The sequence below is a fragment of the Carcharhinus amblyrhynchos genome, chromosome 6 (assembly GCF_965287045.1).
Source record: "Carcharhinus amblyrhynchos chromosome 6, sCarAmb.v2.hapA, whole genome shotgun sequence".
In the NCBI taxonomy this organism is placed as follows: domain Eukaryota; kingdom Metazoa; phylum Chordata; class Chondrichthyes; order Carcharhiniformes; family Carcharhinidae; genus Carcharhinus; species Carcharhinus amblyrhynchos.
Genome location: NC_137329.1, coordinates 127964485 through 127989047, shown reverse-complemented (window position 1 = coordinate 127989047; position 24563 = coordinate 127964485). Strand labels below are relative to the sequence as shown.

At 42.1% G+C, this 24563-nt stretch overlaps 1 protein-coding gene across 8 annotated transcripts in view; it reads right to left on the bottom strand.

The window, feature by feature from the left end:
- Positions 1-335: 335 nt before the first annotated feature.
- osbpl8 (oxysterol binding protein-like 8) overlaps positions 336-24563 on the bottom strand; it is a 333976-nt gene continuing 309748 nt past the window's right edge. For 6 of the 8 annotated variants that reach the window (XM_080191450.1, XM_080191448.1, XM_080191453.1 and 3 more), the window contains 5 exons: positions 21990-22175; positions 19230-19383; positions 7491-7596; positions 5543-5651; positions 336-1755 (listed from right to left, as the gene is read on the bottom strand). In XM_080191450.1, coding sequence (XP_080047576.1) covers positions 1623-1755; positions 5543-5651; positions 7491-7596; positions 19230-19383; positions 21990-22175 — 688 coding nt within the window. In that variant the 3' untranslated portion in view covers positions 336-1622. The remainder of the gene's footprint in view (positions 1756-5542; positions 5652-7490; positions 7597-19229; positions 19384-21989; positions 22176-24563) is intronic. The other 2 variants (XM_080191451.1, XM_080191455.1) reach the window with 1 other exon arrangement.

Sequence of the window (24563 nt, the reverse complement as noted above, 5' to 3'; positions counted from 1 at the left end):
CACCACAAGCCATGATAAATCATTACCTTAAGTTCCAAGATGACATCAAACAGGATCACTGCTGTAGCACTTTAATTTGATTCAGGCAAAATGCCAAGTTTCAAGGTCTTTCTGTCTGCAGAATCATCAAATACATTTTGTGGCCAAAATAGTGATGATAAATCTTTATTCCATTAGTGATGAGAAATACTGTGCAGCAAATGGTTATGAAAGGAGTGAGACCCCAAGTACCAGATACATATTTCTCTCACTGTGACTTTACTATATTAGCAATCTGTGCTTAACCAATCATAAACCTCATGAGCGAAATAAATGAAAATGACCATGTTGCTTAGTCCATTTGTTTAGATAGTTTTATTGGTTAACTGAAACCTTGTGAAAATACAGAATTTATGGAAACAAAGAACTTTGATAAATCTTAGTTAACAAAAGGCTGTCTTATGAATAAATACGTAGGTATATTGATATAACATTCACATGATCCCACCAATCGTTTTCTTCAATCACACACGTCCAACCTTTTAATACATAAAAAAGTACAACACTGGCCCTTTTAAGCATAATCAGTTTTTTCTAACAGTCACCATAGGTTAATGCAACAATAACATTTAGAAAGACGCTGGTTTAAACATGTGCCAGATTTGCAGAAATAACCTTTGTATAGTACACCCAGAATCAAAATTACAATGCAATCCTGTTATATGCAATAGGTTGGGACGGACAAAGAAAAGTTACATACAACCAGACTTGCATATAACAGGAATAACTGGTGCAGAATAAACTCAACTTGTTAAAGATATGTTTAGATTAATCTTACTATAAATGACCAGAATAACATCTGACTTTACAAGCTACCATACAGGTATTAATGGCAGTGTTAGGTCATGACAACTTGAGACATTAAAACAAACTTAAAGACAAAATTCCACATTTGGAATATTATAAGGCTTTTTCCCCTATGGCACAGCCCCAACATATTTGTTATTAGCATATACTGAATACAATGTGAAAGTCATCCAGAAGGCACTGCTTTACATTCTTCCAACATCCTGCCTTACAGAATACATTTTGACCTTTTAAATACAAATATACTTTGGATCCTGCTAAAAGTACTTTAATCCAAACTAAACATATAGGCGAAGCTTACTTGTCTCTCTTCAGGACTGTAACATTCATAAACAAAGCATTAGTTAACAGGGAATACAAGAAACAGCATTCACAAATTGTTGAAAATGCACTTCTTAGATGTCAGACAAGTATTTCTACTCTTTGTCATATTCTAACATTTGCACATTATTTAGTATATGGCTTCTGCTAAAACTGGTTTAACTACAATAGTTGTAAAAATTGATCCTTATACCTAACCAGTTATGTATGGAACATTAGCGAGCATGGAGTTTTTTTAAAGCATTGTATTTCATTGTAAGGTAATTAAATATACATAATATAATACACACAATGAAAAGTTTTCAAAGCACTTTGTCATAAAATTAGAAGCAATTTAGTTCAACATAATGCCTGGCACCCTTATAGTCAGAGATCCAACATGTGATGAAGACCGACCCCTCAAAAAGCTGATCCTGGTCGCTCCGATATATGGCTTTGTTTGGTTCTGGTCATGGTTAATTGAAAATGGAATTAATAATAATTTGAAGGAGAATGAGGAAGAGAATAACCACATAGTCTCTGTATTGCAAAAGGGAGTGACTTGCATGAGACTGGCTTGCTGTTCGACTCCGTAGAGCTGTCAAACTTCTAAAACAGAGAATGTACCTTTTAGTCCAAAAATGCAAATGACACAGGATATCACAAATATTTCTAGCATAGCATAACATTTAAATATTGTTAAATTGTATTTAAATTTTGGTTGTGTATCTATACAGTTTCACTGAATCATTATATCCCGAACAAATTTTATATCAACAGTTAGTATCTTTGCACTTGTGGTGAGTCTGGGGAGGCACTGAACATTTTGACATTTACCCAGAGGGATGATGGAATAGGAAGGAGGTGGCAGCAGAGAGATTCAAGAGGGACTTGGGGAGAAGGCAGAGTAAGATGAAGGTGATACTAACTCGCATTTATATGGCGCCATTAATGCCGAATACATTCCCATGTCCTTCTATTCGTTCAGAGTGTGGACATTTGAAGAGGTACTTGCAGTGTGTCCTATAGCTGGTGTTCACTGCTACCATTTACCCCATGACATTCAATGGCATTACCATTGCTCTCAATGTCCTGACGGGTTACCATTGACCAGAAACTGAACTGGAGCAGCCATTTCTTGTGGCTACGAGAGCAGGTCAGAGGCTAAGAATTCTGTGGTGAGTAACTCACCTACTGACTCTCCAAAGCCTATCCAACATCTACAAGGCGCAAGTCAGGAGTTGTAATGGAAATACTCTCCACTTGCCTGGATGAGTGCAGTTCCAACAACACTCATGAAGCTTGACACCACCCAGCACAAAGCAATCTGAATTTGAATCCCTCCCTCAGCTATTCTGACATTCCTACTCTGACTAGCACATGGCACTGGTAGCAATCCTGAGATTACTACCTTTGAGGTCCTACATTTTAGTTTAACTCCTAATTCCCTAAATTCAGCCTGTTGGGCCTCATCCTTTTTTTACCTATATTGTTGGTGCCTATATGCACCATGACAGCTGGCTGTTCATCCTCTCCCTCCAGAATATCCAACAGCTGCTCCAAGACATCCTTGACCCTTGCACCAAGGAGGCAACATAACATCCTGGAGTCTCGTTTGTGTACACAGAAACGCCTGTCTATTCCCCTTACAACTGAGTCCCTGATCACGACAGTTCCTGTAGCAATGTCTTGGAACTGAGATTATTGACTCAAATCACCACGACTGTCCTCCTTTGTGCCAGGTATGAGGAGAGGGGAGGAGCCTTCCTTCGATTTCCAACACCAGTTAAAGGGCAAAGGGTGAAGAATTAAATGATGGGGAAATCAAGAATAACTGGTCATGCGGTTTTAGCACAGTAATCAAGAACTTGGGTTCTGTTCAATATCTCTTTCAATTTACAATTAGACAGTTTGACCATCTAATCTGATATCACTTATAAATTGTGTAATGGAAAGTGTGCCATCCTTTGTTAACAATGGTCCTGTCACATCTCTAATTTTTCTCCCTTTATGTTACAGAATATGAGCTGGAATCTGAGTAACCTGTTGGCCAAGGAGCTTAAATGTCACACGGAACCCAGCCAGAGAAAGGTTAAAGGTTCATCGCAAATCGCTCACCATTTTAATGAATGAAAATACAGAGATGTGATAGCAAGTATTAAAGTGAAAATACAATGGCTTCAAAAGCTAGGTCCAAACAAGGGAATATTAGGAATATTGATTTACTGCTTTAATTTTTAATTATAAATAAAATTCCCAAATTAATTTTACTACACCTAAGTCAGATAAGTTGGTCAATCTCTGCCTTTGGGGCCTGTGGATGCCATCAATTGTACACTGTGATTCTATGGGTCGGGGAGTGTTTTGCTGTCCTCCAGTGGTTAGCTGAGGGAAGTTCAAACTCAATCAACTTTAGACCATTTGAAATAGAATTCCAAACTTAGGCATGAACCTGAATGGGAATCTGGGTGCGAAAGAATTCTTTGAGTTTGAACTTCCCTCAGCTAACCACTGGAGGACAGCAAAACACTCCCCGACCCATAGAATCACAGTGTACAATTGATGGCATCCACAGGCCCCAAAGGCAGAGATTGACCAACTTATCTGACTTAGGTGTAGTAAAATTAATTTGGGAATTTTATTTATAATTAAAAATAACTTACATAAGAACATAAGAAATAGGAGCAGGAGTAGGCCATCTAGCCCTTCGAGCCTGCCCCGCCATTCAAGAAGATCATGGCTGATCTGTCGCTGCTCAGTTCCACTTTCCCGCCCTCTCCCCATAACCCTTAATCCCCTCTCTTATCAAAAACCCATCAACCGGCATCTTAAAAATATTTAGCGAGGCAGCCTCCACCACTTCAACGGGCAGAGAATTCCAGAGATTCACCACACTTTGAGTGAAGAAGTTCCTCCTCAACTCCGTTCTAAACCGCCCCCCTTTTATCTTGAGGCTGTGCCCCCTAGTCCTACTGTCTTTTTTGAGCGGGAAGAGTCTCTCCACCTCTATCCTATCCATCCCATTCATCATCTTATACGTCTCAATGAGATCTCCCCCCATTCTTCTAAACTCTAACGAGTACAAGCCTAGTTTATTCAGCCTCTCCTCATAGCTCAACCCCCTCAACTCCGGTATCAGCCTAGTAAACCTCCTCTGCACTCCCTCCAAGGCCAAAATATCTTTGCGCAGGTGCGGCGCCCAAAACTGCACACAGTACTCCAGCTGTGGCCTCACCAGTGCCCTATACAGCTGCAGCAAGACCTCCCTACTTTTATATTCAATCCCCCTCGCTATGAAGGCCAGCATCCCATTTGCCTTCCTGACCACCTGCTGCACCTGCAAGCTGGGTTTTTGCGACTCATGCACAAGGACCCCGAGGTCCCTCTGCACCGTCGCCTGCTGCAGTTTTTCGCTATTTCTACTAAGAGGAAAGGATATGAAATAAATTAAGAGCACTCAAAAGTGCAGTAAAAGTATGAAAGTAATAGAGTTGAGGGCACAGAAAGAGACCATCTGGTTCATCACATCCATGTCAACTCTACATGGAGCAAACCAGACAGCTCCATTCCTTTATTCTATTCCTGTAGTTCTGCAAGTTGATTTCCCTCAATTGTCCTTTTGAAATCATCAGTCATGTCCAATTTGACCCCAGATCATTGCTGTGTAAAAAGGTTCTTTCTCGCATCCCTTGCCCTGTATCTCTTGCTCAAAACTCTAAATCTGTTCCTGGCCTGCAGTGAACCAGCCAATGACCTGCATGGCAGCACACCATTACAAGAAACCCGGCAGCTGAAGGCTTGGAAGAAAGCAAACATCCAGTTTCTGATTGCTATCCTGTGTTGTAGAGTGACGGAGGAAGTGAAAAACGTCACTTTGGTGGGCTTCTGGAGGTCTCATGAAACTGTTCCCCAACATCAGTTATTATCCACAAATTTAGAGACACGTTGTGCAATGTAAGAACCTGTAAATGGAATCTGTATTTTATTGCCATAAACCTTCCTGTGAGAGGTGCATAAAAATTGAGGCTTGTTGGACTTGATAATTTTTTGTGAATCAATTTAATCACCTTCATTGCACAATACTGCTGTCATCTGAATTTTAATTTTGTCACATCAGGCAGACTCATTGTTCTATGTTAGCGCAATAACACAGGCCTCCCTTATTTTAGTCTCCACTTTTTCTATCATTGAATGCTATCATTGTTTTACTTGTTCGGTATTTGTAGTAAAAAAACAAAATTTCCTATTTAATCACAACTGTTAAAAATGATTCCCTCAGATCAACTATAAATGAATCATCTGCACTGACAGTCTTGGTGAGATGAAGAAAGTCTTTGGAGGAAAGTTGTATTCTGTTGTCTCAAATTTTTCTTTGAACTTAATACCCATTTCATACCTATTGATCTCCTCCTGTGCATGCTTTATTGAATCTATGGCACTCAGTAGTTCACTAAGATCACTTGCTTTCTTCCTCGATCTTGTGTTGTGCTTTGTTGTCTTTTGTTCTGCAAGAAAGGTATGGGATCTTATGATAGCATACATCACAGCTAAGAGCAACCAAGGCAGCTGCAGTCCTTACACAAGTCAAAGCCTCAATCTCTCATGGTGGCTCACATGGCAAATGCCAAACTTCTTTAAAGTTAGCAACAGCTTGTCTTTACACAATACTTTTAATATCTCAAACCAGTTCAAAAGAGTGTAAATCAGGTAAAAACTGACCCCCAGTTAAAGAATAATCTTCAGAGGAATGGCTAAAACCTTTGTCAAACAGATAGATTTGAAAGGAGGAGAGAGAAAGTAATACAATGGAGAGGTTAAGAGACGGAATTCAGATCTTGAGGCCCAGACAGCTGAAGGCTGGGTAGCCAATAGTCAAGGAAGTGGGAAAAGAACACGAGGTTAGACAGAGGAGCCCGTGATTCTCAGGAAGTAATTCTCAGGAGGAGGTTACAGAGATATAGAGACTTAAGGCCATAGAGCAATTTTAAAGTTGGTCAATAAAAACTAGTTGTTAAACAGTTAGACATTCCATCTCTCCCACTGAAGATGATTATTGCTTCCAGCCATCACTATATTTTTTCCTGTAATTTAAGACTCTTAAAGGTTCCTCCCTCAAATTGAGAAGTTTCTTCTATGATCTTTAGAAATTGGAATTCAAATTCCAGCCCTCTCATTGGGAATTTAATTAATTATGACTGCAGCTGTATGGTGACTCGAGTGGTATCACAGTAATACAAGCAACAGGTCATTTATCCAAGATCAGATAATCAAAGGTCAGATGCAGATGTCACTTGAATCTATAAATCTCAGTCAGCAGATGATTATGTCACTGGATGGAATTCTGCATAGCATGGCAGAGAGAGCAGAAGAAAATCAAATTGACATTAGCCGTAATCAATATCTTTGCCTCTCTAAAGGACGAGTCTGTCATTGGGAGAAAATTTGCTCTCTCACACTGGGTCACACTCTGGCGTGACAAATTAGTGCAATGATAAACAGCATGCAACCAAAGAAGAGAAAAGAACAGGAAAACAACTACTGTGTGTTTTAATTTATTATTGGATTGCTGTCTTTGGCTTAAACAATATGAGGAAAGACCATAATACAAGAAGCAAATACTGCAGATGCTGGAAATCTGAAGTAAATGCAGAAAATGCTGGAAACACCCAGCAGGCGATATAGGTTCTAACAGAGTTAATGTTTCAAGCCAGTGCTGTAAGATTTGCCAACTATTTCCAACATTTTGTTATTTTACTGAGGAAAGACATACCTGGCCAATTTTTATCATTCATTGAATACTGATAACTGCATAAATTAAAGATAATTGTATACAGTTGGGAGTGGGAACTGCACTCATTTGATAGTTATTTGTGCATGAGCCCTAATTTTACTGTGCCCCTTTAAGGGGAGCTTCATCAGTTAATTAATTAATTTGTTGGTTTTATTGTACTCAAAAAAGCATAAAGAGACACTTACTGGCATTGGTGGTGGATTCTTGCAGGGTTTGGTGATGTACATCTAAAACCGAGTAAAGAACCTGATCTCTGGTCTCCTTCAGAAACTAGCTGTAAGATGGTTAATATAGAGGCCTGAAAATCTGCAGCACATTGGTGCATGTTCCCAGTTTCATGCCTGATTTCCCTGATTGCATACTCTTGCTTGTGTCTCTGTTGAGTTAATTGGGTGCTGTTGTATGGTGTGAGTGTTATGGGTGTGAGGAGAAAGCTTGAAAATCATTAGGAATAAGGCAAATGGAGGAGCTTAACCCAGTTTAATACATAGTGGAAGTGGGGAGAAAGGAAAGAGGGGATTGGAGGAAGAAAAGACAAAGAGAGCAAACTCACTTTCACTCTCTGATGAATCCTGTCGATCTAGTTCTGGACTGGAGCAGCCACTTTCAGCGCTCTGTTGCCCGCTGTGCTTAGTCCGAGTTCGTTTTGGTGCAGAGACCTATGACAATCAAACACAACATAATCAACATTATAAATATACTCAGCCTTTCTAAAACAAAATCTTCTTATAATGTGCTAAAAAGTAGATTTTCCCATAAAACTGACCCAGCAATGTTTGGTGAACCATCAAATATAGATTTGTCAAATGGGCAATTCCTTGCACAGGAGATGAAACTGTTTCATCTGATGTGTAAAACCCAACAGTTGTCCAATAAACAGAATGCCATGGTTAACATTTGTCAAGAATGATAAAATAGCAGAAGGGAAGATGCTTGCTGGCATGCACTGACAAGGATCAGTGCTGGACCTCTGTTGTTTGTAATACGTATAAATAATTTGGAGGAAAATGTAGATAGTCTGATTAGTAAATTTGCAGATGATACAAAAATTGGAAAATAGCAGATATTGAGGAGGATTGTCAGAGGATACAGCAGGATATAAATCGGCTGGAGACCTGGGCCGAAAGATGGCAGGTGGAATTTAACCCGGACAAACGTGAGGTGATGAGATTTGGAAGGTCAACTGCAGAAGTATATAGTAAATGGTAGAGCCCTTAGAAATATAAGTATTGAGAGGGATCTAGGTGTGCAGATCCACAGTTCCCTGAAGGTGGTAACTCAGGTGGACAAGGTGATCAAAAAGCCGTATTGCATGCTGGCCTTCATTGGTCAGGACGTTGAGTATAGGAATTGGCAAATCATGTTGCAGCTGTGTAAGACTTTGGTTAGGCCACATTTGGAGCATTGCGTACAATTCTGGTCGCCACACTACTGGAAGGACGTTGATGCATTGGAAAGGGCGCAGAGAGATTTACCAGAATGTTGCCTGGTTTGGAGGATAGGGACTATGAAGAAAGGTTGAACAAACTTGGATTGTTTTCATTGGAGCATCAGAGGATGAGGAGGTGGGGAGGGGGTTGCCTGGTAGAGGTTTACAAGATTATGACAGGTTTGGATAGAGTGGATAGTCAGAGTCTTTTTCCCAGGTTCGAAGGGTCAATTACTCAGGAGCATAAGATGAAAGTGAGGGAGAGGAGTTTAAAAGAGACATAAGGGCAAGAATTCTCAGACAGGGGGTGGTGAATGCCTGAAACCCGCTACCGGAGGAGGTGGTTAAAGCAGATTCTATAACAAGAGGCATCTGGAAAGACATATGAATAGGCAGGGAATAGAGGGATATATATGGACCACGTAGAGGCAAGAAAATATTAGATTACAGAAGCATCTGTGTCAGCATAGACTTGGTGGGCTGAAGGGCTCGTTCCTGTGCTGTACTTTTCTTTGTTTGATATTCAAACACATGGATACGTGTTGCTTTCAGTGAGTGCTTTTTAAAAATTCTTTCACAGGATGAAAGCATCGCTGTCGACGGCAGCATTTAGTGTCCACTCCTAATTGCCCTCAGGTCAATGGTAGTGGTTCAGCTTCTTGTACTGTTGCAGTCCATATGACGTAGGGCCACTTCTTAGGGAGGGAGGGAGGGAGGCCCAGAAAGTTTTCCCAACTTTGCAGGGAAATGAATTCTTATTCACCTTATAGTGTGTCCAATAGGTGGATGTGATGTATCTCATGACCGGCTGAAGAGATTTAGAATGACCGCTTGCTTTTGTTTCTCATTTACAGCCTCCCTGCTAGCTGACATCAATGCGAAAAAGACCACCAAATTTAGAAGTATCTCAATAGAAACCACACTGCAGAAATTGCATCAATTGTCTCTGCGTCAGCCAAACAAGAGAATAAAGAAATGAGTTGCTCATTTTAATTCCATTTTCTAGCACCTGGTCTGCAGCCTTGCAGATTACAGCACTTCAGATGCAGATCTGAGTTCCTTTTAAATATCAAACATTGCCTCAGCATTGACAAATATTCAGCTGTGCCTCCTCATGGTGACAAAAAGAAAGTGGGTGCATTGTAGCTCCAGGCTAAAGCTACAGCAGAGTCCAGAGGGGCGTTGGTTCCCAGAGGTACAGTGCGCATGATCACTGCTACATGGACACAGCCTGGCACTCATGACCCAAGCTCCCAACACTGGGGAATAGCTGCACTGCCATGAAGCAGAGCCAATTGCCATGCTATGAATTTGGCTACTGCTATTATCTCGAGATGCCATTCACTTTGACAACATCTAAACTGGTTTTGTAGGGGAATAGCCTCAGGAGATTCCTGTACTCTTGTTTGGCCTGGTGGACCACCTATCTATACATGCTATCCACACTCTGCCTTGCAGATGCACCATAGTGTCCCTAGCTGCTACTCCAGCTCTGACCAGGAATGGCAACTGGAGACCTATTCTGCATACATACTGATCCTGAGAACTGGAAATATTCCTGGTCTCCCACATGGAGCAAGAAGAGCAGACTAAAGCTTTAAGCTCTCCTGTCATATTTTACTCATTTAAGTTAACTTGATCCTTTTAATATGAAAATTTCAACTAGTCCCTTCTTTTCTGATCTTTGTTATTATAGAATATATTTCTTTAAAACAATGAATCACTGATGGATATCTTAACAAGTCTCACAACACCAAAGACCAAAGAACAGTGCGGCACAGGAAACAGGCCCTTCGGCCCTCCAAGCCTGTACCACTCATTGGTCCAACTAGACCATTCATTTGTATCCCTCCATTCCCAGTCTGCTCATGTGACTATCCAGTTAAGTCTTAAACAATGCCAGCATGTCTGCCTCCACCACCCTACTTGGCAGTGCATTCCAGACCCCCACCACCCTCTGTGTAAAATACGTCCCTCTGATATCGGAGTTATACCTCGCCCCTCTCATCTTGAGCCCGTGACCCCTCGCGATCGTCACCTCCGACCTGGGAAAAAGCTTCCCACTGTTCACCCTATCTAGACCCTTCGTAATTTTGTACACCTCTATTAGGTCTCCCCTCATTCTCTGTCTTTCCAGGGAGAACAATCCCAGTTTACCCAATCTCTCCTCATAAATAAGACCCTCCATACCAGGCAACATCCTGGTAAACATCCTCTGCACTGTCTCCAAAGCCTCCACGTCCTTCTGGTAGTGCAGCGACCAGAACTGGATGCAGTCCTCCAAATGTGGCCTAACCAGCGTTCTATACAGCTGCAACATCAGACTCCAACTTTTATACTCTATACCCCGTCCTATAAAGGCAAGCACCATCTCCACTTGTGCTGCCACCTTCAAGGATTTGTGGACTTGCACACCTATGTCCCTCTGTGTTTCTATGCTCTTGATGGTTCTGCCATTTATTGTATAACTCCCCACTACATTCGTGGTCCATTTTGGCAGGACCAATGGGATGAAGGAGTACAATATCAAGGGTAGGAGTCTTAGCAGTGTTGAGGAGCAGAAGGATCTTGGGGTCTAGGTCCATAGGACTCTTAAATCGGCCTCGCAGGTGGAGGATGTGGTCAAGAAGGCGTATGGCGTACTGGTCTTCATTAATCGAGGGATTGAGTTTAGGAGTCTGGAGGTAATGCTGCAACTTTGTAAGACCCTTGTCAGACCCCACTTGGAGTACTGTGCGCAGTTCTGGTTGCCTCACTACAGGAAGGATGTGGAAGCTATTGAGAGGGTGCAGAGGAGATTTACAAGGATGTTGCCCGGATTGGGAGGCATGCCTTATGAAGATGGGTCGAGGGAGCTAGGTCTCTTCTCCCTGGAGAGACGAAGGTTGACAGGTGACCTGATAGAGGTTTATAAAATGTTGAGAGGAATAGATAGGGTGGATTCTCGGAGGCTATTTCCCAGGGCTGAAATGGTCACTATGAGAGGACACAGGTTTAAGGTGCGGGGAAGCAAGTACAGAGGAGATGTTAGGGGTAAGTTTTTCACTCAGAGGGTGGTGAGTGAGTGGAATTGGCTGTCGTCAGTGGTGGTAGAGGCGAACTCGCTGGGGTCTTTTAAAAGACTTCTGGATGAGAACATGGGATTTAATGGGATTGGGAGTTACAGATAGTTCTATGGCCTGGTAGGTATGAATATGATCGGTGCAAATTGTGGGCTGAAGGGCCTGTTTGTGCTGTAGTGTTCTATGTTCTATTAGTTCTTCCAAAATGCAGAACTTCGCATTTATCTGGATTAAATTCCATCTGCCATCTCTCTGCCTAATTTTCCAGCCTATCTATACCCTGCTGTATTGTCCGATAATGTTCATCGCTATCCTCAAGTCCAGCCATCTTCGTGTCATCCACAAACTTGCTGATAACACCAGTTACACCTTCTTCCAGATCACTTATATATATCACAAACAGCAGAGGTTCCAGTACAGAGCCCTGCAGAACACTAGTCACAGGCCTCCAGCTAGAAAAAGACCCTTTGACTGATACCCTCTATCTCCTGTGGCCAAGCCAGTTCTCTACCCATCTAGCCACCTCTCCTTGTATCCCATGAGCCTTAACCTTCTTCACCAACCTGCCATGAAGGACTTTGTCAAATGCCTTACTGAAATACATATAGACGACATCCACGGCCCTTTCTTCGTCAACCTTTACAAAATATTTTGTAAATTGAATTTGTGTCTTTATATGTCCTGTTTGTGAACAGAACTCCCATTCACCTGATGAAACAGCAGCACTCTGAAAGCTAGTGCTACCAAATAAACCTGTTGGACTTTAACCTGGTGTTGAGAGGCTTCGTACTGTGCCCACCCCAGTCCAACGCCAGCATCTCCACATCTTAGTGTTTTAACCACCTGGTTCTACTCTTAAATTCATTTTTTCTTTACTTGTTTATTTTTGTAGCTTTGTTCTCTAATTGTTATCAGTTATTTAACTTTCAGCTATTTACAGATGGTCCCTAATATCAGTTACTCACCAAGCAATCAGCTTACTGCTTTTCCATAACGTCGCTCTGGATTTTTCATATTGAGCGCAGCCATCCCTCGCAGAACTCTGTCCCTGGCAGGGACCCCGTACCTGGCGGGAACCCCGAGCCTCGTGCTCCCTTTACCCTCTGCTCCTTGATAAGTGTCCCTCCCAGATCTCCGAGCTCCCTTTATCCTCCGCTCCCAGAAGTGTCCCTTGCAGGACCTTAATGTAGCCTGTGAAGTAATGGTGTTTTGCTGGTGCGGCTGGGAACGTGAGAGATTGCTTGGAAGGTTGAATGCATGTGGCAAACCAGACTGGAGGAATACTGAAAGGATGTTAAAATCTTGGGTGTGGATCCTTGGTGAAGCCATCTGAGAGAGAGCTTTATGTGGGAGAAGATTCTTAAGCGCGTCCTTCAACACTGGTGATGAGAAACCCTTGTGTGGAAGTATTAGTTCTAGAGAGACCTGTTGGTTCACAGTGTGACAAGCATTGGGGGGGTGGGGGGGGTGCGGATTTGATAAGCAATCTCTAGAAGTTGCATTGGGTGGCATCTGTCACTTAGTTTCAGAATGCGATGTGTCTGACCACATTTCACTTACTGGTTTACATAGGCTGTGTACGTAGAGTATAAGACATATTTAATAACTTGTGTAATCCATTCAATTCTGTGTATATCGATAACGGTATAGCTGGAACAAAGAAGTAGTGTATTATATTTAATTTTTTCCTGTTTAATAAATGTTTTACTCTTTTGTTAAAAATGATTTGGCAGTCCCACAACTCTCTTCATCCACCTTCCTAAGCAACACATAAACGTAATCACAGAATCCCAACAGTACAGAAAGAGGCCATTTGGTCCATCGAGTCTGCACCGAACACAATCCCACCCAGGCCCTACCCCATATCCTTAGATATTTTGCCCACTAATCCCTCTAACCTACGCATCTCAGGACACTAAGGGGCAATTTTTTTTTAGCATGACCAATCAACCTAATCTGCACATCTATGGACTGTGGGAGGTAACCGGAACACCTGGAGGAAACCCACGCAGACACGAGGAGAACATGCAAACTTCACGCAGACAGTGACCCGAGCCGGGAATCAAAGCCAGGTCTCTGGAGCTGTGAAGCAGCAGTGCTAACCACTGTGCTACCGTGCCGCTATTGATAGAACAGAGAAGAGTACAGCACAGTACAGGCCCTTCAGCCCTCAATGCTGTGCCGAGCTATGTCCGAATCCAAGATCAAGCTATCCCACTCCCTATCATTCTGGTGTGCTCCATGTGCCTATCCAATGACCGCTTGAAAGTTCCTAAAGTGTCCGACTCCACTATCACAGCAGGCATTGCATTCCACACCCCAACCACTCACTGAGTAAAGAACCTACCTCGGACTAAGGCTTATATCTCCCACCACGAACCTTATAGTTATGCCCCATAGTAACAGTTACATACACCCAAGGAAATAGTCTCTCAATGTCCATCTATCAATCCCCCTCATCATCTTATAAACTTCTGTTATGTCGCCTCATCCTCCTCCGCTCTAAAGAGAAAAGCCCCAGCTCCCTCAACCTTTCCTCAAGACCTACCCTCCAAACCAGGCAGAATCCTGGTAAATCTCCTCTACACTCTCTCCAATGCTTCCACATCCTTCTTATAGTGAGGTGACCAGAACTGCACACAATATTCCAAATGTGGTCTCACCAAGGTCCTGTACAGTTGCAGCATAACCCGACGGCTCTTAAACTCAAACCCCCTGTTAATAAACGCTAACACAGTATAGGCCTTCTTCATGGCTCTATCTACTTGAGTGGCAATCTTCAGAGATCTGTGGATATGAACCAAATGATCTGTTGAGCTCGTGTTCTGCTCTGGGACCTGAGTGCCCAGTAGGTACATCAGCTGGGATCGTAACACCAAGGCATTCGGCCATTTGAGCAGAGATGATCTATTTAAGCTGTGGCACAAAATTAGCTGCCCGCCAAAGCTGCTCAGTCTGATCTCCCCTTTCCATGACAACATACAGAGTCATAGAGTTTTACAGCATGGAAACAGGCCCTTCTGCCCAACTTGTCCATGGTGCCCTTCTTTTTAACCCCTAAGCTAATCCCAATTGCCCGCATTTGGCCTATATCTCTCTATACTCATCGTCCCATGTAACTGTCTAAATGCTTTTTAAAAAACAAAATTGTATCCACCTCTATTACTACCTCTGGCAGCTTGTTCCAGACACTCACCACCCGCTGTGTGAAAAAACCACCCCTCTGGACACTTCTGTATCTCTCCCCTCTCACCTTAAACCTATGCCCTCTAGTTTTAGACTCCCCTACCTTTGGGAAAAGATATTGAATATCTAACTGATCTGTGCCACTCATTATTTTATAGACCTCTGTAAGATCAGCCCTTAGCCTTCTACGTTCCAGAGAAAAAAAAGTCCCAGTCTATCCAGCCTGGCAATCAATCTGAAATTGTGGACATTGCAGCTCAAACTTCAGAATCCTGCATTCTCCAAGCTGACCACTCATGGAACTCCAACTGCAATGAGGATTGGTGGCATAGCGGACAGTGAAGAAAGTTATCTCTGATTGCAACAGGATCTTGATCAAGTGGGCTGGCGAATGGCAGATGGAGTTTAATTTAGACAAATGCGAGGTGATGTACTTTGGTATACTGAACCAGGACAGGACTTACTCAGATAATGGTAGGGCGTTGAGGAAAGTTATAGGAGAAAGAGATCTAGGCATAGATATTCATAGCTCCTTGAAAGTGGAGTCACAGGTGGACAGAGTGGTGAAGAAGGCATTTGAAATGCTTGATTTCATCGGTCAGAGCACTGAATACAGGAGTTGGAATGTCTTGTTGAAGTTGTACAAGACATTGGTAAGGCCATGCTTGGAATAGTCTGTGCAGTTCTGGTCACCCTATTATAGAAAGGATATTATTAAACTAGAAAGAGAGCAGAAAAGATTTATTAGGATGCTCTGGGACTTGATGGCTTGAGTTATAAGGAGAGGTTGGATAGACTGGGTCTTTTTGCTCTGGAGTGTAGGAGGCTGAGGGGTGATCTTATAGAGATCTATAAAATAATGAGAGGCACAGATCAGCTAGATAGTCAATATCTTTTCCCAAAGGTAGTGAAGTCTAAAACTGGAGGGTATAGGTTTAAGGGTGAGAGGGAAGAGATACAAAAGTGTCCAGAGGGGCAATTTTTTCACACAAAGGGTGGTGAGTGTCTGAAACAAGCTGCCAGAAGTAGTGGTAGTGCCGGGTACAATTTTGTCTTTTAAAAAATTTTTGGTAGTTACATGGGTAAAATGGATATAGAGGGATATGGGCCAAATGCGGGCAATTGGGATTAGCTTAGAGGTTTAAAAAAAAGGGCAGCACGGACAAGTTGGGCCGAAGGGCCTGTTTCCATGCTGTAAACCTCTATGACTCTAACTGTTTTTCAGTTATGGACTACTGTAAATTGTTTTCTTCTTGCTCCAAGCTAGAAGAATCTTCCAGCCTCTTTTCCCTCATGAATTTCAATCTGAGCACAAGCTTCTACCTGCATCCGGCACAGTGAATGATAAAATTACTATTCTCCCTGTTTAAGGTGCAAAGCTGAGTAACATTCATTTATTGGCTTCCCTGACTCTGTTAGCTGCAGTTATCTGTCTGATCCTAAACTAAACCGCTGACTGCTTGTTTCTATGAGCAAACACATAGATCAATTCAACAAAAGGAATTTCTAATCCCGACCGCCTGTCACCATGCCATGCTTGAAACAGAAATGTTAAATTAACACCAGCATTGACTTTGTGACCTAGAATCAGATTTGTAACAGCAGAGGAGGCCATTCAGCCTGCGCAAGCTCTCTGTAGAACCAATTTACCCAATATCACATCCATAGCTCTGCACATTCTTCCTTTTTAGATAAAAACCCAAATCCCTCTTGAATGCCTCAATGGAATCTGCTTCCAGCACACAATCTGGTAGTGAATCCCAAATCTTAACCACGCGTAGAACAAAAAAAAAAATTTCAAGTCTGCTCTGCATTTCAATAATGATAGAATCATAGAATTCCTACAGTGCAGGAGACAGCAATTGATCCTCTATCTTAATGCCATACCACACTCCCCTCATACCCCTTGCCATAAATGTTTTTCCAATCAACTCTGCTGCTTTCCTAAACAACTTAAGCTCATTTGATTTGCATTGTTAAATGGAAAATATCAAGAAGCAAGTTATCTTCCTAAAACTATGTTATACCTTTAAAACACATGAATTCTGGTATAAAATATTTACAAGAATAACCAAGAAAAATCAGTTTGCAATTAAATGTGAACCAGCCATATCAAAATCAGGATATCACTTTTTCATACTCACCATCATACTCTGGGCAATTCAGGAAAAATTATTTCCCCGATTGTTGTCAGACAACAGAAAAAATATTGAAGCACCTGACCAGGCAGTCATTTAGGTGGGTGAGGGAGAGAACTTTAAGTTTATTTATTAATTACAAGTAAGGCTTTCATTAGCACTGCAAATGAAGTTATTGTGAAATTCCCCTAGTCGCCGCAGTCCAGTGCCTGTTCAGCATGTCTTTCAGACTGTGGGAGGAAACTGGAGCACCGGAGAAAACCCACACAGACATGGGGAGAACATGCAAACTCTGCACAGACAGTGACCCAAGCTGGGAATTGAACCCAGGTCCCTGGCACTCTGAAGTAGCAGTGTTAACCACTGTGTTACTGTGCCACCCAAGCAGCTTGAAACAAAGACAGAAAATGTTGTATAAACTCATGGAGAGAAACACAGTTCATGTTCTGAGTCTATAGGATTCTTTACAAAAACACAGAATGGATTTCCAGTATTCACAATATTTTTTCTTTTATTTTAGCCAAGCCTATTTGATGGGTAAAGTGACGCAACAACATCAGGAACACTTAGAGGTACACAATGGAGTCAAACAGGGCTATATTCTGACACTGAAACTCCAGGATACTCTTCTCTTTCTTCATATCATTTAGCTTTGAATCTTACATACCAAAATTGACAGAAAACTGCTGTCTTACTCACCCGAAATCCAACACAAAGGTGTGCCAAGTCTTCATCAGAGAATTGCTCTATGCTAACGATGCTAACTAACATTCCACACTGAGGAACACCTTCAGTGACAAATGGAAAGACAGTTGTGCCTATAAGGAGTTTGGTTTGATCATCAGCACTGGGAGAGAAATTTCATGGTTCAGGATGTTGCTGTGCCAACATCAATCAGCAAATAACAACGTGGAGGTTGTTGATAGTGCCACATATCTAGGCTCCAAAATCACCAGCAATCTGTCACATGATCCTGAAATCCAACTCAGGCATAACCAAAGATGGAGTTGGTTTTGTTCAAACTGGGAAAGAGTATTTGGAACACCAAACTGAGAGTCTACCAAGCCCATATCCTCAGCATTTCCCTCAACAGTAGAGACTTAGACAACATATCCTAGGCGAGAGAAGAGGCTAAATGGTGGCACAGTGGTTAGCACTGTTGCCTCACAGTGCCAGGGATCCAGGTTCGATTTCTGGCTTGGGTCACTGTCTGTGTAGAATCTACACATTCACACCGTCGGTTTCCTCCGGGTGATTCAGTTTTCTCCCAGTCTGAAAGACGTGCTGGTTAGGTTCATTGGCCATGCTAAATTCTCCCTCAGTGTATGCAAACAGGCACTGGAGTGTGGCAACTAGGGGATTTTCACAGTAACTTCATTGCAGTGTAAGTGTACTTGTGACACTAATCAAAAAAAAACTCTTTGCGGTCTCAAACGTAGCCCTGGCATCTATTGGCAGGACCAGGTCATTAACTCAAAGGTGCTGCAGCGTGCTAATTCTTTCAGAATACACTAAACACCAAGCCAACATTCATCAGATGGAGGACAGCCATGTGCACAATGACCTTCCCGGAGCTCCCCTCCTAACAGCTCTGTGGAAGCACCTTCACTACGTGGACTGCAGCAGTTCAAGAAGGTGGCCCACCTTCACCATGTCAAAGACAATTAAAGAGGGGCAACTGCCAGTGCCCTCCAAGTAATGCCCAAATTTCATGAGTGAATTAGAATTTAAAAATAACACTGTTTAGAAAAGATTATCTAATTTCAGAACATACGATAACCATAAGTCATTTAATGTACAAAAGAATGTTTCAGTAATATTAAAAACCAAAAGACCGCAATACTTAGAAAATATCTACAAACCACTTCATCGTGCAACAGATGTGCTTCTCACCTATATTTCTGTACAGCCACTATTCTTGGTATTGGTCAAACCACAAATGGGATATGACATGCTTCTCAAAGGCAGCAAGATAATTGTAGAAAGCAATGTTTGGGCATCAACTGGATTGCTGTGCTGCTGGGTGTGGCAGAGTGTTGCTGCCCATCATCTTTGGTCAATGAAAGGGGCAGCAGAGGAAGTGGGAGGATGCCTGGTGGATAAAACTATCAACAAATACACTGCTGTGCTGAGATGATATACTCTGAGCACGAAATAAAAATCTTTCAAAGTTCTGGTGAGGATGTTTCATAAAACAGGAACAACATTTGGGTCGACCAAATTCAGAAAAAAAGCATTAAAAAGTCTCCAACAGCTTTATATTTCTAAAAACAACAGCAAGGCGCAATCATTTTGTTCATTCTCAAGTTTAGGGGTTTTCATTTGAAGAACTAATGGCATCACAGAATTTCCCTTACGACCAACTAGATGAAGCAAGAGGAAGAAAAATAATGGTTTGAGGAGGAAGAAAGTTGTGTTTGAGAGATGGATGGGCATCAATAATAATAAACTTGGCATTCCACAATCTGAAAACCTACCTGACGCTTGTAATTGTCTTTTCTTGCCCCTTGGTTACTGAGACTAATTATACTGGCAGAACGTACCATTGGAGTTCGGTGCCAAACTTTTGATTGGATGACACCTTCTTTCTCAAACTGAACGAGGTCATTCAGTGGGTCCCAGGGCCTTGTGCTGCAATAAAATACACAACATAATTAGTTATCAGAATTATTCTGATCTAAAGATACAATACAAGTCATTGGCTATAAACTGAACTGGACCAGCCATATCAATACTGCGGTTCCAAGAGCAGGTTAGAGGCTGAGAATACTACAGTAAGTAACTCACCTCCTGATTCTCCAAAGCCTGTCACTATCTTCAAGGCACAAGTCAGGAGTGTAATGGAATATTCCGCACTTGCCTCCATGAGTGCAGCTCCAACGACACTCAAAAAGCTCAACACCTCTGAGATAAAGCAACCTGCTTCCTCAGCACTCCATCCACTACCTTAAACATTCACTCAGTCCACCAACGACATACAGTGGCAGCCGTGTGTACCATCTACAAGATGCATTGCAGCAATTTAACAAAGCACCTTCAACAGCATCTGCCAAACCTCCACACTCTGTTAACTAGAAGGTAAAAGGCAGCAGATACATGGAAACATTGTCACTTGCAAGTTCCTTCCAAGTCACATAACACCCTGACTTGGAAATATATTGCTATTTCCTTACTGTCACTGAGTCGTGGAACTCCTTCCCTAACAGTACTGAAGGACTCTGAATAGTGTGGATGAACAGAGGGATCTAGGTGTATGTGTACATAGATCCCTGAAAGTTGGGAATCAAGTAGATAAGGTTGTTAGGAAGGCATACGGTGTCTTGGCGTTTATTGGTAGGGGGATTGAATTTAGGAGTCGCAGCGTCATGTTGCAACTGTACACAACTCTGGTGCGGCCGCACTTGGAGTACTGTGTGCAGTTCAGGTCCCCACATTATAGGAAGGATGTGGAGGCTTTGGAGAGGGTGCAGAGGAGGTTTACCAGGATGTTGCCTGGTATGGAGGGGAGGTCCTATGAGGAGAGATTGAGGGATTTGAGGTTGTTTTCGTTAGAAAGAAGGTGGCTGCGAGGGGACCTTATTGAAACATATAAGATGATTAGAGGTTTGGATAGGGTGGACAGTGATAGCCTTTTTCCTCGGATGGAGAAAGCTAGCACGAGGGGGCATAGCTTTAAATTAAGGGGTGGTAGTTATAGGACGGATGTCAGGGGTAGGTTCTTTACCCAGAGGGTGGTGAGGGATTGGAATGCCCTGCCTGCTGCAGTTGTAAATGCGCCTAGTTTGGGGGCGTTTAAGAGATCTGTGGATAGGTTTATGGATGGAAAGGGTTTGGTTTAGGTTAGTGGGTCATTGTTTTTTAACTGGTCGGCGCAACATCGTGGGCCGAAGGGCCTGTTCTGCGCTGTAATGTTCTATGTTCTACTGTGGGTATATCTAGACCACATGGATTGCAGTGGTTCAAGGCAGCTTACCATTACCTTCTCAAGGGCAAACAGAGATATGGAACAAATGCTGCTCTAGCCAGTGATACCCACACCCCAAGAATGAATTTTCAAAAAATCCCCATAATCACAGTTGAGACAATGATATGCCATGCTCCACACTTACAATATTGAAACATACAAACATATAAATGAGGAGCAGGAGAAGGCCACTCAGCCCCTTGAACCTGCTCTGACATTCAGTAAGAACATGGCTGATCTGATTGTAACCTCAACATCATATTCCTGTCTACCTCTGACTTTTTCACCAAGACAAAGGTGGCACAAAAATGAAGGAAAGGACATTGATAAAAGTTCACATTTAAATGGCACCTTCTCCCATCTCTTAAAACATGGGAAAGTGGTTTACATGCAACAGTTTTTTTCAGGTATTTCATACTCAGCAAAGGGGAGGTGGTGGCACAGTATTATTGTCATTTTATAGTAATCCGGAGACCCAGGGCAATGCACTGGGAACTCAGATTCAAATCCCGCCACTGCAGATGGTGAAATCTGGAAAATAGAAATCTGGAATTAAAAGTCTAATGGTGACCATGGAACCACTGTCAGCAGCTGTAAAAACCCACCTAGTTCGCTTTTAGGGAAGGAATTCTGCTGTCCTTACCTGGTCTGGCCTTCATGTGAATCCAGATTCATAGCAAATGCCCTCAAGGGCAATTAGGGATGGGCAATAAATGCTAGCCCAGCCAGTGGCACCCATTCCCATGAACGATTAAAAAGAAAATGCGCAAACAGCAATGAGGCAAGGGGCTTATAAAATTAGAGTTGGTGCTGAATGTGATTTAGTGAGAACTTTCTGTTTTTCAAATAATGTAAAACTAATGGATCTTTACAAGATCACTAGCCTTGGAGACCACAGCTTGAAATACAAACTTCAATTGGCTCTTTCACAGTGCTGGCACAGATATAATGGTCTGAATGGCTTTTACCCAAGCTGTACAATTCTATTAGCTACACTCTGTTCAGTGTTCAAGAAGGACTGATTATTAATGGATGATGGACAGCAACTGAGGGAAAGATTATGCAATGAAATTTTTACCTTTCCAGACATTACAATAAAGACATTAGAATTTACTCATGCAAAAAAAACTCATGCATAACTTTCTCTGCACATTTTAGGAGAAACCTGTTTCATCACATTGATACTTAATAATGCGGAACAGAAATACATACTGTCCTTTACTCAATATTCCATAACATAAGATCAAAAGCAGAAATATTTTTGAAGGCTTACTCTGCATATTTGTATTGCCAATCTCCAGTAATCAGATCTTGTTCAAACAAACGAGGAATCCATTCCTCTCCCTTTGCTTGCCGCTGTTTGGCAGCTTTCCGTTGAGCTTCTTCCAGGACAAACTTTTCACTAGTAGCTTCATTCTGGTCCTTGTTATGGATTGCCTGAGTGACATGCTGCCACAGCCTAAGGAGATGTGAACAGAAGGAAGACAAATAAGATTGAAAATCAACCATTCTCTTCAATAGCTGTTTGAACTTTTAGTGAACTTCAGTGAATGGAATTATATAAAATGTAGCTGAGATTTTGAATAAAATCTTTGCAGACAAGGATTATGAAAAACAACCATTCATCCAAGGCTGCTGTCAACAGAACTGTCAGAAGTCTCACAACACCAGGTTAAAATCCAACAGGTTTGTTTGGCATCACAAGCTTTCGTAGTGCCTCTCCTTCATCAGGTGAGTAGAATAAAGGAGTAACGCTCCGAAAGCTCTTGATACCAAATAAATCTGTTGGACTTTAACCTGGTGTTGTGAATCTTCTTACTGTGCCCATCCCAGTCCAAAGCTGGCATCTTCACATCAACAGAACTAGATGCAACCTAAGATTTAAAATATCTTGTTAATGAGATTGAACATCATACTGATGACCACGTGGCTAACTAAAGCACAATGGAAACAATATATGTAAACAAGTCTTTGCATAAAGACATAACTTGCAGGGTTATGCAGACAGACAATGTGGTGGAAATGAAAACTGTATATAGAACTCTCTCCTGATCTGGGCCTATGATTTTCCCCCACATTGATAACAACTATTTACTACAAGGTAGCCCCATGAAACGAGGGTTTGTTAGAATAGATTGTTTAAATACTTACCAACACAGGAAACTAGGACCTAGGAACAGGAGTAGGCCAATGGGCCTGTTTGCTCTACCATTCAAATAGATCATGGCTAATCATTTACCACTGATGTCATTTTTCCCACTGTCCCCATACACCAAGACGTCATCAATATCTAGCATTAAATTCGTGCTGCTGTTCACGCTGGTGGGATCCTAACAGTCCCATTCACTGGGTACTCCCGCTGCAGGCTTCCCTGCAACGAGGTGTGCATTTAACAGGAAATGCCCGTTGACAACGATGGAACCATAAGATCCTGCTGCCATTGAGTGGCATGCCTCCTGCCACAGCCAAACACGCCGTAGAGAGGGAGAAAAATCCCACCATAGTAATCTATTGATTGCTGTCTTGAACAAGACCAATAACACAGCCCTCTGGGTACTGAATTCCAAAGATTCACCACCCTCAGCGAAGAACTTCCTCCTCAGCTTAGTTTTAAATAGCCTACCCCTTATTCTGAGACTGTGTCCTGTGGTTCTAGACTCTCAGAGCAAACATCCTATCTGCATTTACCCTGTCGCACCATGCAAGAATATTCAAAGTTTCAATGGGATTACCTCTCATTCTTTAAAAATCTAGAGAATACCGACTCACTTTCCACAATCTCTCATCATAAGATAACCCCAACATCCCAGTGATTGGTCTGGTGAACCTTCACTGCACTCTCTGCAATGCAAGTACATTCTTCCTCAGAAAAGGGGACCAAAAATTGATGACGGAAGGCTATGGCAGATGAGGATCTAAAAACTATCATTATCACGAAAGAGGTAGTGCTGGACAAGCTAATGGGCTTATAGAGTCAGAGGGGTTTACAGCATGGAAACAGGAACTTCGGCCCAACTTTTCCATGCTGCCCTTTTTTTTGAAAACCCCTAAATTAGTCCCAATTGCCTGCATTTAGCCCATATCCCTCTATACCCAAAGGGCTAAAGGTCGACAAGTCTCTTAAGGTAGAATGCATTGCAGGGTACTAAAAGAGATGGGGACGCAAATAGCAAGTGCACTAGTGGTAATTTACAAAAATTCACTGGACTCTGGGGTGGTTCCCACATATTGGAAAACAGCAAATGTGATGCCACTATTTAAAAAAGGAGGTAGACAATAGGCAGGTATCTATGGAGTGGTTAGCTTAACTTGTGCAGTAGGAAAATGCTTGCATCTATCATGAAGGAAGAAGTAGCAAGATATCTGGATATAAATTGTCCCACTGGTAAGACACAGTCTCGTTTGACTAATTTGGTGGAATTCTTTGGGAACATTATATGGCAGTGGACAATGGGGAACCTGTGGATGTGGTGCATCTGGATTTCCAGAAGGCATATGCCAAAATGCCGCACCAAAGACTGCTACATGAGATAAAGGTGTATGGTGTTATGGGTAATGTATCAGCATGGATAGAGGATTGTTAAACTAACAGAAAGCGAAGAGTGGAGGTAAATGGTGTTTTTCTGATTGGCAATCAGTGACTAGGGATCAGTGTTGGGACTGCAATTGTTTATGATTTACATGGATGATTTGGAGTTGGGGACCAAGTGTAATGTGTCAAAATTTGTAGATGACACTAAGATGAATGGCAGAGTAAAATATGTAGAGGACACTGAAAGTCTGCAAAGGGATATAGATAATCTAAGTGAGTGGGTGAAGGTCTGGCAGATGGAGTACAATGTTGGTA